Raw genomic sequence first — 17385 nt, 5'->3', positions numbered from 1 at the left:
TGCGTGAACCTGGATCAAGCTGAACGCGAGAGACTGGAACACAATATCAGAATCAAAATAAAAAAAACTTTAATCATCCCCGAGGGGCAACTAAGGTTCAACAGCTGAGCAGCCTGGCAAGTCATTACAAGTTACACAGTCATAAAAATAAAAAAATAAATAAAATAAAAGCATTCTCAATCACGAGTACATCATATTATATTATATTATATTATATTATATTATATTATATTATATTATATTATAATGGTGCATCAGGACCAACAAACAGCATGAGCAAAAGGATTAATGATATGCATATCAACAAGTCAGTCAAGACTAAATGATAAAATTGTGGAAAAACAGTTTTAATTGACTTCACCTTTTAGCTTTTATAAAGTCTTTCATTCAACTTTGGTTTAACCTTTCAGAAAAACAACATCTTCCGGGCGATTATTTCCATCTCAGGCTTTGCTCCTCTTCCACACACTGTATGAAACAGCGATAACAAACACCACGACCAGACATCCGATGACAGCTGCGAGTGCGATCCACACCGCCCGTGTGTTGTCTGCTGTGGAGAGACAGTGAACCCACCTTAGATCCAGGGAATTTCTGCGACCAATGTTTTCAGCACTGTGCGCCAAACCAACGCACTAACCTTTACCTTCACTGATAAGATAAGATACTGATGCTGTAGGCTTGTGACCAAGGTCACTTGGCGGCTATCATAGGAGTGAGATTGTTTTCTGCTGTCAGAAGGGAAAGCAGACCAAAGTTCCACTCAAGTGTCACATCAAAAATGCAAACTCAGGGGGTTTATAGCTCAGAGGCGTTTGGCATTACTGAGTAAACATTAGTCTTCCATATGTTTATTTAGAGGTCTCGGTGAGAATAATGTATATTTAATACATAACATCATAATATTAATAAGTTAGAGGAAGGTAACACATTTATTCCAAACAACTACTTCATGTTTACTGAGTGCAACATTGGTACCAGCTTGTATTACTTCACTGCAGGGTGAGTTCTTGTTCATGTGTGTCGAAGGACCTCTGTGATGCTACTGCAACCTGCAGTCCAATTGAGCTAAACCTCAATTCTATAAATCTTCAAATTACTATTTGAAAACTGAAAAACACACCCAAGTTCTAGCAGTGCTAGGAGTCAAAACTGAGCTTGAAAAAGTTATGTGTTGTGTTTTTTTTTATCTCTTGATCTAAAGATACGCACCACCTGTCTCGACAACGGGCTTGTCTTGGATCAGCATGTGTTTTGTGCTCTCCAGGAGTCCGTCATTGACCTCTGGCGTTATCCCCAGGAGGTGACACATCAACGGGTACACGTCAATCAGGTTAAAGGGCTCCACCGTCAGGTTCCTCTGGAAGTCAGGGCCCACCGCCCTAAAGAAGGCTTTCATCTCCATGTTTTCATTGTCAAAGCCGTGGTCTCCTTTGTTGAAGTTAAAAGTCCACAACTGTAAAGACAGAAACGCCGGAGTTAATGACCACGAATGCAAAACAAAATGCTGCACGATAGGTCACTATTTTTAAAGGCCCATCGATGCACTTTCAAACAATGTTACCGTCACTGAACACCTACGACCATGTGTTCTTTGCATTGGTATTGCTGTTCACCAATATTTGCACCAGGGGAGCAGCCCAGAGTCTAAAGTTCATGACGACGACAGACTCCAAAACAAACATGGCGATTGATAACATACTGTATTTCCTGTACAAAAGACGAAGCAGAGGCTGTGTTATTGGAGACAGTGGACGCTGAGGCTGTTAAATACATTGCAAGTGGAGAATGTAGAATTTCCCCCATTGTTGTCTTCTTCGTGTCTAATGAGAGCAAGGTATTGGGTAGTAACAGCAACATTGGCCCCCGACAGTTTCCAGTGGTGCTGCTCTTTTTGACTGTATCCGTAAGTGTTTTGGAAATGTGCAGAAATACGGACGAAATGAACGGACAGCTCCGTCCTCATACGTGCGTTGGGCCTTAAGGGCTCTAGTTTTGGCAGTATGAGCCCTCCTGCTTAGCTTACTCCAAAATAGATGTCTGTGAGATGCACCCGGTCAGAGGCAAAACACTCTGGAGTGTAGCTTCTGCTGAGTTACTCATTGTAACTTCAGTTCTATAATAATATGCGCAACGCCCTCTAACTAGTCACCCAGCAAGGCCCTGTCCTGGTCCTCGGAGTGGAGGTAACCAATAGCGAAGCACGTTAGAGGGCATCGCACGTATTCATAGAACTGAAGTTACAATAGGTAACTCAGCATTTTCGCTATGACCAAAGCATTGACTTGCGTCCCATTGGAATGAAAAGCATTTGGGTTTGTAGCAACTCCAATGCAACAGTGCCTCGAAGCACACTATCAACTCATAAAGTGCTGCTTCAAACTCATAACTCAAAACTCAAAATAGTCTGACCCCATTAACGATGTATCCTGGATCAGCCATAAGGATAAGAGGCAGCAGTCGGGAGTGGGTGCTGTAGTGCAGTCTGGTTGGCACGTCCTCCTTCTTATACACGTGGAGGTGTGGGTGACTTCCTTTCAGAGCCTTGTACACCTTCTCTAACTTTCCTTCTTTCGGGAGCAGCATCCCAAGTGGGCCGTAGTCCAGCAGCTGGAACTGGATGTCCTTGAAGTTGAGCCCGGGAATCTTCGCGAGGATTATCTCCTGGACTGCCCCACCTCGAAGGATTTCGGTCATCCCATGGTCCGCGGTGATGATGACGTTCAGGCGCTCGGTCAGGCCACACTCTCGGATCTTGTCTCGGAGGTAGCCCACCGTGCGATCCACCTGCTGAACCATCGCTCTGCGTTGCGGTGAATCGGGTCCGTATTTGTGCCCTATCAAATCTGGCTCCCCGAAGTATAAGGAGACAAAATCCAGGTCTTTTTTCAGGAACCAGTCGCCAATCACTTTGTCTATGTTTATCTTCCAGTCCGTCTCATTAGAATGGTTGTAGTTACGAGGTTCTACTTGTTTTTCATGGATGACTTCTCCTCTGTAGGTGGCAGCTGTGCCAGGAAAATGTAAAGAGCCGGTTTGGAGACCCTGAGAAAACACAGTTTCAACATTGAAGGTTCAGCACCTGTCTTTTATTAACAATGGATCACACACACACACAAGGGGGGGTGATTGAAAGACATTCTTCAACACTATGTTGTTGACGGTTCAGATTCCCATCTCAAAATAGGTCTTCAATTTGGGTCTTGAAGGATAACGGCCGTCGAGGTAAACCACTCTTTTTATTAGATAGAGACCAGAGCGTAAGGCGACCATAGTCCAAGCAGTCCAGTCCAAGACCAAAGAGGGGGTGAGGGCAAGACCATGACCAAACTGAATGCAGAACAAGCTCGTAGTGGTCCCACTATTTTGAAAGCAATGACTATGAATATATATATATATATATATATATATATATATATATATATATATATATATATATATATATATATATATATATATATATATATATATATATATATATATATATATATATATATATATATATAAAATATACAATATACAATATAGTATTATTATATATAATAATATATATTATTATATATATTTTTTTAGATAGTGATGATTTATGTGTTTTTTGTATTCAGCTAAGTCTCTGCCTTGGTCTTGGTCTTGACTCAGTCTCTGGCCTTTAAAGGCTTGGTCTCTGCATGCTCTGGACTCTGTCATGTTTGGTGGTCTCCGTTACCACACTATAAAGATTGACGTTGTAGATGACAAGAGAGACAGACCACAGCATCAGTGTCACTCAATCATGAGCTCATCTTAATGCTCCTCCGGCCCACGTAAAATAGCTTGGTGGTCTGTTGTAACCATTGAAATCAATTATTGACATGCACTCAGGAGGGTTTACAGATTTATTTCTATAATCCGTGAAAGGATATGAATAAAAAGAGGAAGGAAACAAAAGGTCATGCCATGCCTGTCTCTGTGCTGTTATCCAGACGGGTAAACTTCCGTTGTCCCAGAAGGAATCCACGAACTGAGCATCGTAGTACTGCTTCCTTTCCTGCGTCGTGGTGTTGAACCACATGTTGTGTATCACCCCGTGGTTCTCGACATAACGACCTGACAATAACATAATAACAAAAAACATTTTGCAATGAGCAGCGTTGCAGACAGACACCAATTCCAAGAACCAAGACCGAGATCAGACTGGGTACAGAATCCAGAAGTCTATGAGTCATATAGACACACGTTTATTTCTCACTGCAAAACAAATGTTGGTCTTTTTTTCAAACTGAGTAAAGAAGTGACACATTTTCATTTGAACAAACAAGTGGTGTGGACTGCATTTTTTGTCTTAGTCTCAGTCTTGAGTTAGGTGGTCTCAACTGCAACACCACCTGAAGAAACACAGAGTGAACAAAGCCGTCTATGTACCTGTTAGCATGCTGAAGTGAGCAGGACTCGTGATGGTGATGAAGGGTGGGGTGACATAAGCGGCCTTCACTCCATCCAGAGCCATCTTATCCAGGCAGGGGGTCTCCACATCTCTGTCGTAGTCCCAGCGGAATCCATCGAAGGAGATGAGCAGCAGTTTGTTCCTGGTCGGCCTGCTGGTATCAGAGACCCGTGGCGGAGCCGCGGCGCAGAAGCCGGCGACGAAAAGGCCGAAACACAGTCTCACGAACGTTGAAGGCATTGTGACCTCCTCAGTTAAATGCGTAAGGTCTGAAGCTGTTCACTGCTAATGCCATCCAGGCATCAGTCAGCGTGGCTATCACACGTCCACTTTGGGATGTTCTTTGAGCCTCAGTCCCAAGGCAAGTTTTATGGGGGCAATTTACGGATGTAATCTGGATTGAGGCCCTATAAAACATTAATAAATAATGAAGGATCAGGTGCGAGCTTTATGTTTCTGTTATGGTAATGATATGAACAAACTGGAGAAAGGTGCAAAATGCTGGTTGAAGAAAATGCAGCTGTCAGTCTTGTCTGAAAATGCATTTCAAATGACTGAAGCTGAAATGACCTTGGTTCGGAGCACAATCTGTTGCTGAGCGAGGGACATCATGACATGGCTTTCTGGGTTTGAGTGATGTGGAGGAGAGGATAGTCAGCGTTTTCTGGCTCATGTTAGTCGTCTACCACCCAATACAGCAACCCCAACCCATGAAGAACATCTGTAAACCTTCAAGAATTACCAGTTTGAATTTTACCCATTCATAATTTTTCTTTTTGAACCAGTGAAGCTTCATGAAGCAGTGTTGTGACTTAAAGGGCTGTAATGCATTTGAGAAAAAACAGCAATGAAAACTAAATGTGTCAGTTTGTATTTTATATTAAATATTATGGTGTGACACAGGCAGAAGGGTTCATAAGGTGTCATGACACAGTGTATTGATTTTCATTGGCCACCAGGTGGCACTGTCTGCTGTAAAATGTTTGGACTTAACAAATTCAATGACCCCTCACATCATTTCTAAACCTGGCCTCTGAAAATGAGGACACTGTTTCATCAACCCTACAAAACTGTTTCAAGATACCTCAGCTACCCATCACGGCGTAATATGGTTTTATGAAAATGTTGGCATAAGAGTAAGAATATGAATTCTGGATATTAATATGAATAAAGAATGAAGAACAACACTGTGAAAACAACATTATTCTTGAAGATATTATTATTATATTGCCATGAAAATGATACAGTTATACACACTATGTTATTACAACTGAATTCAGCCATCAAATAACATGGTTACTTTTACATGCGTGGACCAAACCTGATTTAAAAACTAGTTTGTTTGACGCTTTTCGTGACTTCCTCTGCAACTTGCCTCATTTTCAACCTGGAAAAAGAAAGGAAATTTGGTTGTGACTGGATGAATTCCACAGTGTTATATTTTGGATGTGGAGATCTTAACAGCAAGGGAACAAAAGCTATCTCAGGTTTTAGATTGGACTAGAATAGCCTTCATAGGGAATCTGACATGCTCCACATTTGAGGAACAAAATGTATATAAAGCATGAATAGAAATATGTAAATGATGCCGGAATTCCCAACCACTGTCTCCAATGAACGACACCTGTATGGAAGACGAACTTTAACCTAACTTAACCCAGGTAGATAAAATGTGATCAAATAATGATCACGTTACGTAATGGAAGACTTCACTCACCTCTTTTGCTCTTTGCTTTTTGTGAGGCAGGAGTAGGAAGTTGCGACGATAAACACCAGGAACAGGAAACCACAAACAGCTGATAAGCCGATGACAGCTTGCTGGGTTGCGTCACGGTCTGGATCAGGACACAGATCAATAACAACTCAAAAATGAGCAGGAATTTATCACAAATAACACCTAAAATGACTCACTGGATGAGAGAAAGTAACGTGAGGCTTGTGACAATATGTACAATTTAATCAATATTTTTTTTATTATAAAAAATAATATTTTAGTTAAACACATCATCTACACTGTAATATTTTCAACAGAAAATTACACACTTGCAATTTTATATTGACTCCACTTGCTACTTCAACTCTATTAGACACTTAACATTTGAAAACAAATAAATACATAAATCTGACAAATAATCAGTAAGATGTTGTTAGTTGATGGTCCTGTCAGACAGTGGTTTTATACTTTGAAAATATTCATTTGAATCACTGTGAAACTGTGTTGTCATGGACCAAATGCTGGTCGGTAGAAACTTAAAAGCAGTTTCCCTCTCACATGGGAAATTGTTTACACTCTTATCTAAAGGAAACTTGAAAAGCTTTTGTCTATGTTTATATGAATCTAGGTTTCCTCAGGTACTGTTTGAGTGCAATTTTAAAAGCATTGTCTGCGCAAATTTAAAATAGGTACAAGTGAAAAATAATCTGTGTGTTTCATTATTTCCAGCACGGCGGGTTTGAAGAGCATTGACACCACTAGTTGTCCTGGGTGTGCAGGACAGACTGAAACAACTGAAGGAGAAAAAGGCATCACTTCAATCCACGTCTGGTGATGACCACGCCCTCTCACACCCTGACAATCACTCGATTGACATGCTTTATTAATTTGTAAGACATGTAAAAATAAACAAGATAAATGAATAAAAACTGAAATGAGATTTCTTAAAAAGAGCTGACATCGATGCCGTTTGCTCTGCCTGAAGGTGGGGCATGAAGTTCTACTGTTCTACGGTTCATGTCAACAAAAGAAATAAGTAATAAAAAAAAAAATCATATTTCTGCTTTTGCCAATTTATCATTTTACTAATATTGAACATATGTTTCTTTTCTTTTGTTTAGAGATTTCTAACCCCCAATAAACTCTTCTGCTTATTACATTTCATGATTGAAACTCATTTGAGTAGCTGTTTGTATGTTTGTTGTACACTTCCTATGTAAGGGCGGGTTCCTGCCAAAAGGGGGCGAAATAACCAACCCGATCCCAAACCATTTTATGTACCCCAAGCTTGGGATGCACAAAAGAGTACAGCTACTGTAGAGAGTATTACTACTACTGATGGGTAGATGAGGCTTCATGAAACAGTATTGCAGAGTTGATGAAACAGTAGTCTAATATTCAGAGGCCACTAGGTGGCGCTCAGAAATGACGTAAAGTTTTATTGAATTAGTTGCTCAAGTCCAAACATTTTGCAGCAGACAGTGCCATCTGGTGGCCTCTGAAAATCAGAACACTGTGTCATGAACCCTCACCTACCCATCACCATCTTTCTAACTGTCTCTATGAGGAACTCCCTTCTTACCACCATCGCCTCCTCCTGTGCCGCTCTCAGTGACCAGCATGTGCCTGGTCCTCTCCAGCAGTCCGTCGTTCACCTCTGGGGCGATCTTCAGGAGATGACACATCAGTGCGTACACGTTGACCGTCTCGAATGGCCCCACCACCAGGTTCTTCCGGAAGTCCGGCCCCACTGCCCTGAACAGAGGCTTCATATCCAGAACCTGGTTGTCGAAGCCGTGTTCTCCTTTGTTGAACTGAACTGGGAACAGCTGCACACAGAATGAAGGTTGTTGAAGGAGGTCTCTGCGTCAAGTTAAGAAACCATATGGTCAAGTACCATCTTGCCAAGTTAGTCCAGCCTCCACATCAAGTCAAATAACAGTCTGGTCGTGTCCCATCTCATCGATTCAAGTCATCATCTCGTAGTGCCCTGTCAAGTCAAGCCTTATGTTAAGCAACAGTCTGGTCGAGTCCTGTCTCACCTAATCAAGTCATCCTTTTGACTAGCTCTGTCGAGTCAAGCCTCAAGTTAACTAACAGTCCAGGTTGAGTTCTAGTCATACTAGTCATCATAAAGTCATCATCTTGTCTTTCCCCATCAAGTCTCCCTGACAAGTCATTGTCTCAACAAGTTTTGTCGAATCTGATCCTGTATAGTCATTGCCCTGTTATTGAGCTTGTCTAAGTTAAGTCGGGTCATCGTCTTCTCTCATTTAAGTCCAGTCTTTTCTAGTTCTCTTCTCGTCTTGTCCGGTTTTGTCCTCGCCCTCCTTCTGTGTTGCCTTTTATGGTTTCGGCTTGGAGCAAATACCACGGTTAAAATTCAGTCCTTCTCTGTCTCCTGCTTCAGGGTGCTAAACTGTGATCCATAAACTGAAACCTTCAAGTGATATCTATATATTCTTTCTTAGCGACTTAGGTGACTAGAGCTGCACCTCTGACTCGACATGACCCGGTGAACGGTTGTGTCTACTTGAATTCCAGCTGTCTTACCCCGTTAATCACATAACCACGGTCAGCAAACAGAATGAGAGGCAGCAGTCGTGGGTGCTTGCTGTAGTGCAGTCTCTCTGGCATCTCCTCCTTCTTGTACACATGCAGATGAGGGTGACCGACTTTCAGAGCCTGGTAGACCTTCTCCAACATGCCCTCTTTTGGGAGCAGCATGCCAGACGGGCCGTAATCCACCAGATGAAATTTGATGTCCTTGAAGCTGAACCCGGGAATCTTTGACAGGATGATCTCCTGGACCGGCGCCCCTCGCATCACTGTGGTCATCCCGTGGTCTGCGGTGATCATGACGTTGAGTCTGTCTGTCAGGCCACAGTCGTGGATCCTCTCCCTGATGTAGCCCACGGTGCGATCCACCTGCTGTATCATCGCTCTGCGTTCTGGAGAATCGGGTCCATATTTGTGTCCCACCTTATCCGGCTCACCGAAGTACAGGGACACAAAGTCCAGATCTTGTTTGAAGAACCAGTCGGCGATGACCTTGTCAACGTTCAGCCGCCAGTCAGTTTCGTTGGAGTAGTCGTAGAAACGAGGCTCCACCTCTTTCACCTGGACGGTTTCCCCTCTGTAGGTGGCAGCAGTTCCGGGGAAATGCAGAGAACCAGCCTTCAGACCCTGATAAAGACAAGCATCGCAGCTGAGTGGTTTCAGCTAAATATTGAGGTTGTGCCTGCTTCCTGTGACGACCTATTTTCATTTTGTCCACACACTTCCATTTTCTTCTCCTTTGCTTCTCCAAGACGGAGTTATTGTATGGCACACAGCTGGAGCTGATCCATATTCACCTGCCTGAGGCGGTGGCCTTCTTAAGCAGCCTGCTGTGCCAGATTGTTGGGATTCTAAACTGGTAAAGGCCCTCTGCTCGACTCAAACATTTTGTATTTTGGCCTCTTGAGGCCTTCTCACTGCGTCAGTGTTCTTTACTGCCTCGTGTGTTTTGAGTTTCACATTCTCTCTTGGTTAATTTTCCCCGGTTTGATGGACGTTTTGACTTTGGACAGTTTTAGCCTTGTTCTGAGTTGTTGCCCTCATGGATGCTTTGGACCTTTTTGTGTGTCTGATCTTTGGATTATTAACCCTTGCTCTTGGGTCCTGCTCTGTTCTGTATCCTCACACTTCCAGTGTTGCTACAGAGCCTCCCTCATCGTCTGTATCCTCCCTGGTCCTCCTCCTCTGTCCTCTTCAAAAGCTCAGTCACATCCATGAACCTCATCTCTCTCTTGCTCGCATGCCTCTTCTGCCCATTGATGCAAATACAGTACAGGTAGTGTAGCTCAGAAGTAAGGTATCATTCTGATCTGGACTTGACTAGGTCTTTAACGCTCTCCAGTCACCAGCGCCAGAATCTAAAACATTGCTTCCGTCCATCATACCGATTTCGCTTTCTCAGTCTATTGTTAAGTTTTATTCCTCCATCTAGCTCAATTTCCATGACTCCAATTCCTTGCTCTCTCCTTTTATTCCGGTTAGGAAGCCAGTGCAGACTGCTGATACTAAGCTCCTAAAACTTGATGTGAAATGCATTCCCAAGGTTTTCAAGTCATTTGTTCATCACACCTTACAGTCCATGAACTCAGTATTGGGCAGGTGATCTTTCAGTTTTCAGCAATTTCAATTCAATCTCCATCCCCCTTTCTTCAGATTCTCTCCCAAAGCCAAGCCGCCCTTAGCTTTTACGACTTTATTTTAACTTGAAAAAAAAATCCATTCAGATGGTCCCATATTGTAGGGCAACAGTGTCGGTCAGATAAATGATGCCATCCAATAGCCACTATTTTGAAGTGAATTATTTTTCTTCAATGTTGACAGCAAAGTCAGCCTTTTGCATTGCAGGCTGACACAAAAGGACGCAAAAGATACGAAAGGAGAGGTTGGGCCACACAAGGAGTGCACTCATCACTACTTCAATCTGGCTGTCTCTTGGTATATCGAGCACCTTATGTGGCTCATGGTGAGTCCAGAGCCTCCTATCGTGCCATAAATATCAAGACACACAATGATCATGCAGAGTGAATGGAGTGCAATCCATGGCTTTAGTAGCACATCTTTTCCTTGAGGTATTCATATGTGACTCAACAGGCTTTTCAGGTCTTCAGCCCATTACACTGTGACATGACGGATGTGTGGATTACCTGTCTCTGCGCTGTAATCCAGATGGGCAGACTTCCGTTGTCCCAGTAGGAATCCACAAACTGCGTCATGTAATACTGCTTCTTCTCCTGAGTGCTGGTGTTGAACCACATGTTGTGAATGACGCCGTGGTTCTCTATGTAACGCCCTGCACGACAGGTGAGCTCAGGTCAGTGCGGGACTCGACGGATGCACTGTTCTTATTGGCTCCATGTTGTCTCGCGTGTCTTTAAACATCCAGATATGGCGTACAGTTGACTTTCTTCTCAGAATATTGCATGATACTAAAAATATTTTTGACACAGATGCACTCAGTCCAGTCTAATCTGAACATATCACATGACAACCTTTCCTTTTATCAAAGCTCAAAAAATATTTCATGCTGTTGATGTTCACGTAGTGAAGTGTTGCGGAGGTTTCATGAAACAGTGTCCTAATTTTCAGAGGCCACCAGATGGCACTGTCTGCTGTTAACTGCTTCGACTTCAACAACTAATTCAATGAAACCTCACATCACATCTAAACCAAGAGCACCATCTAGTGGCCACTGAAAATCAGGACACTGTTTCATGATACCTCTTCTACCCATCACTAACAATCCGTAATAAAGATGCTCTAAATGTGCTGTACTGATGCTGTTTTATTGGAAAAGCCCTCGTATAACTCACATGCGACTTTCAAAATAGGTACGCTGCTGTGCTTGGCTTCATTTTCAGAAGGGAGCTGGAACACTTGTACTGGCTGTGAGACCCAGCGGAGCTTGGTGATGTTACTAGATAAGATAAGGATGGGAAGAAGAGTAGTAGGGAACACTCCTCAGTTCATGGTTAGTTTGCTCCTGAATCTAGGGGATTCATCTCGCTGTAAGACCGGCTGTACATGTTCCTACACTGCTGCAAAAACTCAGGCTGTTGAGGTCAGCTTTAAGAATTTCTTTGCCTACATACTTTATTAAAACAAACAAACAAACAACTGCTCATTTAATTTCTTATCCCTTTTTTTTTTTTTTTTTGAAATTGTATTGCCTCAAGTGAAAACATCTTGACAGGAATTGAACCCGGGTTGCCAGAGTGAGTCTAAACCAGCAGTGTTGTGATCGAGGCAATGATCCACAGTTGTCAAATTTGTGGCAATATTATCTGGTAACCCTAAAACCAGGGTGCCTCTTCAATTGCAAAAAAGAATTTCTCTTCATGGAGATATTGCAATATTCAATATTTTTAAACCGTGCAACAATAAAAACTGGAATTTCATTTGATCCAGAATCAGGCCTGAGTTACAGGAAATAATGTGAATTAATCCATTGGTGCGTCATAGTTCAAATTGTATCTGTTCTAAATGTATCTAAAGGGAAAATATATCATTATGAGTGGCCATTAGTGTTTACAATGTGCTTGTTTGTTAACCTTTTCGGCGCCTCTGAGGTTCTTCTGAAGAAGGTTCTTATGACAGTATCTGTTCTGTTGCGTTGTTGGGATGAACACATGTTCGCATGAGGAAGGCATTACTCTGGTGTGGATAACATCTTCCTTTAAGATACATTTAGAACAGATCCAAAATGTGTTAATCGTGAGTTAACTCAGCTCTAGTGCATTTAAAAGAGGTAAAAAAAATCTAATCTAGTGGCAGCCCTGGCTTTTGTTGACAATGAAAGTGTTTTTGAAACGTGGTGCCGCCTGGACACGTGCCTGCTTCAGAGCATGGCTCATCCAGTGCTGTTTTAAAGTGTCCAATAAACACTAACAGCTACAGTCACGTGGACGTCGGTTCATTTTACTGACATGATTGTTTATGTTCATTATATATTTAAGTTCATATGTTTATTTACTAAACAAGTTCTGAACAGAGCAGCAGCGGTGAGATGCCATGAATGACACTTCCTTCTTAAATCCAGATGGAACTTCAGAACACCACCAGAATGTTATCATCTGATCCTAGTTCTATTGGCAACTGTTTCCTGAAAAAGTCTTCTGTATATGTTCAGAGCTGATCAAGTCATTTTGCTGGCAGACACAGATGTAAAAATGTTGGACGCACCTGTGATGAGGGTGAAGTGCGAGGGGCTCGTGATGGTGAGGTACGGCGGAGTGACGTAGTCGGCTTTCACGCCATCAGCAGCCATCTGGTCCAGGTTCGGAGTTTCCACGTCCTGGTCGTAGTCCCAGCGGAACCCATCGAAGGAGATGAGCAGCAGCTTGTTTCTGGTGAAAGGTGCAGCGCCAACCTGAGGAGCAGGAGCGGCCGGACAGCAGAGGCCGAGAAGGAGCAGGCCGAGCAGCAACATGACGGACGGGAAACACTGAACCGTGCTCGGAAGGATTGCGGCTTTACGTTGTTGGCCCTGAGATCTGTCAGAGTGCACTGGCCGTTTCAGAGTCGCAAGATCAATTTATGTCCTGCGCTTCAGCCAACCAGACACAAACATAACAGGAGAGAAGATTTAGATGTTAATCTGCAAGCACATTCACTTGCCACGATAACAAGTCCCATCTTATCTTATCAGTCCATAAAATCATGTATTCCATTGCTAAATTGTTTTATGACACACATGGTGAAATACCTGTCTCTGGACCCAAAACTCCTGATTTTCAGTTTCCGGCCCAGCCAGTGTCGTCGCAGGTTTGTTTTTTTTTCGTTGGATGTCAGTCAAACTGTCATGTTACTGAGCATAAAAACCTTGAGCAGGACCGTAGCAAAAGTCATGTGATGCAGTTGGAAGCCTGATGTGTCAACAAGGAACATGGAAGGCTGTCTTGACAATGTGACTCCGTAGAAGTGAGAATGTGTTGACAATGGTGTCTGTCAGTTTTTATTTAGGATTTAAAAAAAATCTTTGCCCCCATTTTAGCATCCAGCATGCAAACACTAACCACTTATTTTGCTAGAATTTGTGGATGTAAAGTTGTCTAAAGGTGAAGGACACAGATCACCCTTGACAGTCATTTCCACCTGTGCCAACCTGTAATGTCTGTCCATTTCTGAGGCACCAAAACACCCTTCCTCCACTGGTCATCCTTTCAGCCTTCGAGATCATTGACCGCTCTGTCCAGAAAGTTCACTCCCTGCTCTCCTAGACATGTTCACATCTCCGCCGGGATGTTGTCTGAGCAGCTGCCCAAAGTTTAAGGTTCTCAGGGCAGCATGGCATAGTGTTGTTGTCACAATCGTGTGAAGACCAACAGTGACTGAGACCAAACTTGAATACAGAATAAAGCAGTTTAAGTCCATCATATAAATCCATATAGACACACACATTTATTTCTTACTGCAATTTATTATTTCTTACTGAATAAATCAAGATAAAAAAAAAATGCAATCATTACATTTTTTTTAAATAAAAAAATGTGGTAATAATTTTTACTCAGTGTTTAGTTTTTACATATTTTTACTGTCTTAAAAAAGTAATGTGTATTATACTATATTTTCTACGTATTAATTAATTAAAAAAAAGTTTTCCCCAGGATTCATTTGTTTTTATTATTGAGGATGTGTGGGGCAGGTGCTCGAAAGGGAGGAGACCAAAGTTACCTCTCATCCAACAACAACAACAACAACTACAACAACAGCAACAACAACAACAACAACAACAATAAATAAATTAAAAAAATAAGTTACTCAAACAGAAATAATAAAAAGCCAATATCTAAATATGTTCTTAAACCCATTTTTCCCTTTAGGTGAATGGAGCATACTAATTCCGTAGTATAATTTTTTAAATACAAATTCTATAAAATAAATAAATCAACGAAGGATGACGTCATGTCCAGCCTCATAAAGACAGAAATGATATGGATGAACCCGAGCGATATGAAACCAGGGTGATGTCAGTTACACAAACTGCCCACTAGGTGGAGGCATCCCTTCAGAAATCACGCCCGGTCTCGTCAATAAAAGTGACGATTTACAACCGATTTCTCGCATGTTCGCAGAAGATCAACGGTGACAAGACACATACAGGACCAACTGAATCACTCTAAATCTGAACTTTAGCGTATCCTTGTTTATGGTATGTGCTTTGGCTCGTGCACAAAGGCTTTTATATAAAAATGTAAATCTGTCAGTGGGAAGTTAATCCACTTAATATTTAAATAGAAAGTCTCCACTGCAGTAAACAAACAGAGAAACTAAATCGAGGAGGATTATAAGATCTACAGTGGATTAAGTTACAACATAGAAAAAAAAAAGCCATGTTTTCTCAACAGCGATTTGCGTTAATTATATTCCCTTCTAATTCAGTTTCACTGCATCATGAAGCTGCTCTGATAATAGGTTTTCTAAATCTGTTGAGAGTGACACTTCCTGTGCTTTTACTAATTTTACTTTTATTTTACCTATTCGCTCGTCTCAAAAGTCGTCTCCTGGTTATTGAACTTTGTCGCAGTTTAAATGTGCTGAGACACACAGACTGAGAATTCACTGTTGCTTCAGACGGCCCAGTGGTTCCAGCTCAGAGTCGCACTTCAAAGGCAGTTCAAAGTGCCTCTAACAGGTTGATAAGGAAAATATTGCTGCTGCGGCGACCTAAAAAAGCCATTGTTTGGAATGCATGTTCCGATTTTACCTCTATTGTTTTGCATTCGTCGACATTTTCCGTAGACGGCGCGTTGCTTCATCTCATAAGCTGCAACAATTAAACTCATAAATCATCAACATTGTTACCATGGTAACCCCGTGACTGGTGGAGGTGGAACTGCATAGTGATCGCTGGGTCGTTCCATTGAAGTTTAGCTCCTGCTCTCAGTAAACTAATGATTCAGCTTGAAGGACTTTCTGTGTCCAAAAACACACTGCTCACATGACAAACCAGGATGGATCGCAGTGATCACACACAAAGAGAGGAACTTGACACGGACACAGGATGGAGACTTTTAAGATTCTCTCAAGGACACAGATATTTGGAGACACATTTGGACAGAGCGCTCACGGAGCAGAGCAGCGGTGTCAAAGTCAGTCACACAAAGTGCCAACATTTTTAATAGTAAAGGAAAGGCTTTCTTTCCTAGGAAAAAGTAGATTGAATACACTCTGATATGATAACATGACGGCCCAGAAAACCCGGATTATTCCCTTAGTCTGGCTCAGATCAGGCTTTTTAAAATCCATGGCAACATGTCTGAGGTGAATACATAAACCTGATATCGGCCATGTTGTAAAGCGTGATGACCGAACTCCCGTTTGATAGTATCTCACTTTTGTGCATCAAGCATTTTTCTGGCACATATAACATTAGCTGTATATAATATTTTATTCAGAAACCTGTGAGTTTTATTCTGGTTCTCTGAACTGTTTTTGTCGCAAAATTGTGACATTTTTAGCGAGGCTAACTGCAAATATGAAGTCTGATGTTGTTACTACGATACACAAGTTGGAGGACACCTGTAAATAAAATCGGAGAAACATTTGCGGGCTTGTTTCAAACAAAGTTTTGGCGTATCAAAACCATTCCCCGGTCGCGGAGGTTGTAGTTTCTGTCGTACTAGGAGCATAGCAGAGAGCAAGAGCTTTATTTGACTCCGACACTGAGGAGGAATATTCGCAAAGATACATTTTTTGAAGGACATTCATGGAAAAATCCATGGAATTGCGGCTTTAAACATGTGAGGCATACTGAACATACTCACTGCATTATGACCGTGAACTTTCTGTGTATCATAGCGCCCTAGTCATCAGAATGCACAGCAAATTCATCATGGTCGCCATCCATCAACATTTCATCAAGGGTCAGTCGAATTATTACAGAGAATTATTACATTATTTAACATCTCCAGTGTATGGGGAGTGTTTTAGACATCAAAACAAGCATGTAAGCATTTACATGGGGGGAGGGAGGGTTGTACAATGGGACAAAATGTCCATTCACTGTTGGGCTGTTCTCCACATGACGTGGCCAGTACTGATGGGTAGATGAGGTATCATGAAACAGTATTGCAGGGTTGATGAAACAGATTTTTCTGAGGCCACTAGATGGCGCTCTCAGTTTGGAAATGTTTTGATGAGTCGCTGAATTTCGAGTCCAAACGTTTTACAGCAGACAGTGCCATCTGGTGGCCGCTGACAACCACGACACTGTTTCATGAAACCTCATCTCATCCATCACTAGTGATCAGTGATGGTTCGCCTTTTTGTGCATCAATCTTCAGTTTACTGTTAATATTTACAATCTCCTCTTGCTGGCCAGCTGAGGGCGCCATTGTAGGTAATTCTATCCACATGTGGGTGAGCTAGCTTTGTTATACTTTAAATCAGTTTTAGATTTTGATCTCACTGATGTACAAAGATAGTTCTTGTCTTGACTTCCCAGGATGGATTTGAGCTTGACACATGGGGAACCAGACACTTAGCCACAGAACAGACGTCAACAGCAGCAATACACAATGCTGTACAAGAAACAGCACAAACAAATGAAAACACAAGAAACACATGCAAACACAGACGCTGCAGCAGCACAGACTCAAAACTGAGTCACAGGCTACCCAGTCACAGAGAGAGTGGAATGAATGAAATGTAAAAAGGGAGCAGGACATGGTGGGAAGTGGTGTGTGCAGCA

The 17385-nt window shown here is 42.1% G+C and overlaps 2 protein-coding genes across 2 annotated transcripts; both read right to left on the bottom strand.

Moving 5' to 3' along the window:
* Nucleotides 1-259: 259 nt before the first annotated feature.
* Nucleotides 260-4663, bottom strand: LOC128759346 (ectonucleotide pyrophosphatase/phosphodiesterase family member 7-like). The gene is made up of 5 exons (XM_053866221.1): nucleotides 4402-4663; nucleotides 3941-4086; nucleotides 2413-3045; nucleotides 1213-1456; nucleotides 260-553 (listed from the first exon to the last, which is right to left on the bottom strand). The coding sequence occupies exons 1-5, from the start codon at nucleotides 4661-4663 to the stop codon at nucleotides 444-446; spliced, it is 1395 nt and encodes a 464-aa protein (XP_053722196.1). The 3' UTR covers nucleotides 260-443.
* A 1473-nt stretch (nucleotides 4664-6136) lies between these two features.
* enpp7.2 (ectonucleotide pyrophosphatase/phosphodiesterase 7, tandem duplicate 2) lies at nucleotides 6137-13122 on the bottom strand. The gene is made up of 5 exons (XM_053866220.1): nucleotides 12876-13122; nucleotides 10841-10986; nucleotides 8691-9323; nucleotides 7720-7966; nucleotides 6137-6258 (listed from the first exon to the last, which is right to left on the bottom strand). The coding sequence occupies exons 1-5, from the start codon at nucleotides 13120-13122 to the stop codon at nucleotides 6137-6139; spliced, it is 1395 nt and encodes a 464-aa protein (XP_053722195.1).
* Between the last annotated feature and the right edge of the window lie 4263 nt (nucleotides 13123-17385).

This window comes from Synchiropus splendidus, chromosome 5 (assembly GCF_027744825.2).
Source record: "Synchiropus splendidus isolate RoL2022-P1 chromosome 5, RoL_Sspl_1.0, whole genome shotgun sequence".
Lineage (NCBI taxonomy): Eukaryota > Metazoa > Chordata > Actinopteri > Syngnathiformes > Callionymidae > Synchiropus > Synchiropus splendidus.
Note: the sequence above shows the minus strand (reverse complement) of the source record. Positions and strands in the feature narration are given on the sequence as shown.

What these genes read in the sequence shown, in the direction of transcription:
- LOC128759346 (XM_053866221.1), bottom strand. Translation starts at nt 4,663, where the DNA reads ATGCCTTCAACGTTCGTGAGACTGTGTTTCGGCCTTTTCGTCGCCGGC. An exon ending in TCACTTCAGCATGCTAACAG is followed by an intron (nt 4,087 to 4,401) that starts GTACATAGACGG and finishes TGTTATTGTCAG; the next exon opens with GTCGTTATGTCGAGAACCAC. An exon ending in CAGGATACATCGTTAATGGG is followed by an intron (nt 1,457 to 2,412) that starts GTCAGACTATTT and finishes CTGTCTTTACAG; the next exon opens with TTGTGGACTTTTAACTTCAA.
- enpp7.2 (XM_053866220.1), bottom strand. Translation starts at nt 13,122, where the DNA reads ATGTTGCTGCTCGGCCTGCTCCTTCTCGGCCTCTGCTGTCCGGCCGCT. An exon ending in GTGGTTATGTGATTAACGGG is followed by an intron (nt 7,967 to 8,690) that starts GTAAGACAGCTG and finishes TTCTGTGTGCAG; the next exon opens with CTGTTCCCAGTTCAGTTCAA. An exon ending in CACAGGAGGAGGCGATGGTG is followed by an intron (nt 6,259 to 7,719) that starts GTAAGAAGGGAG and finishes GTCCTGATCCAG; the next exon opens with ACCGTGACGCAACCCAGCAA.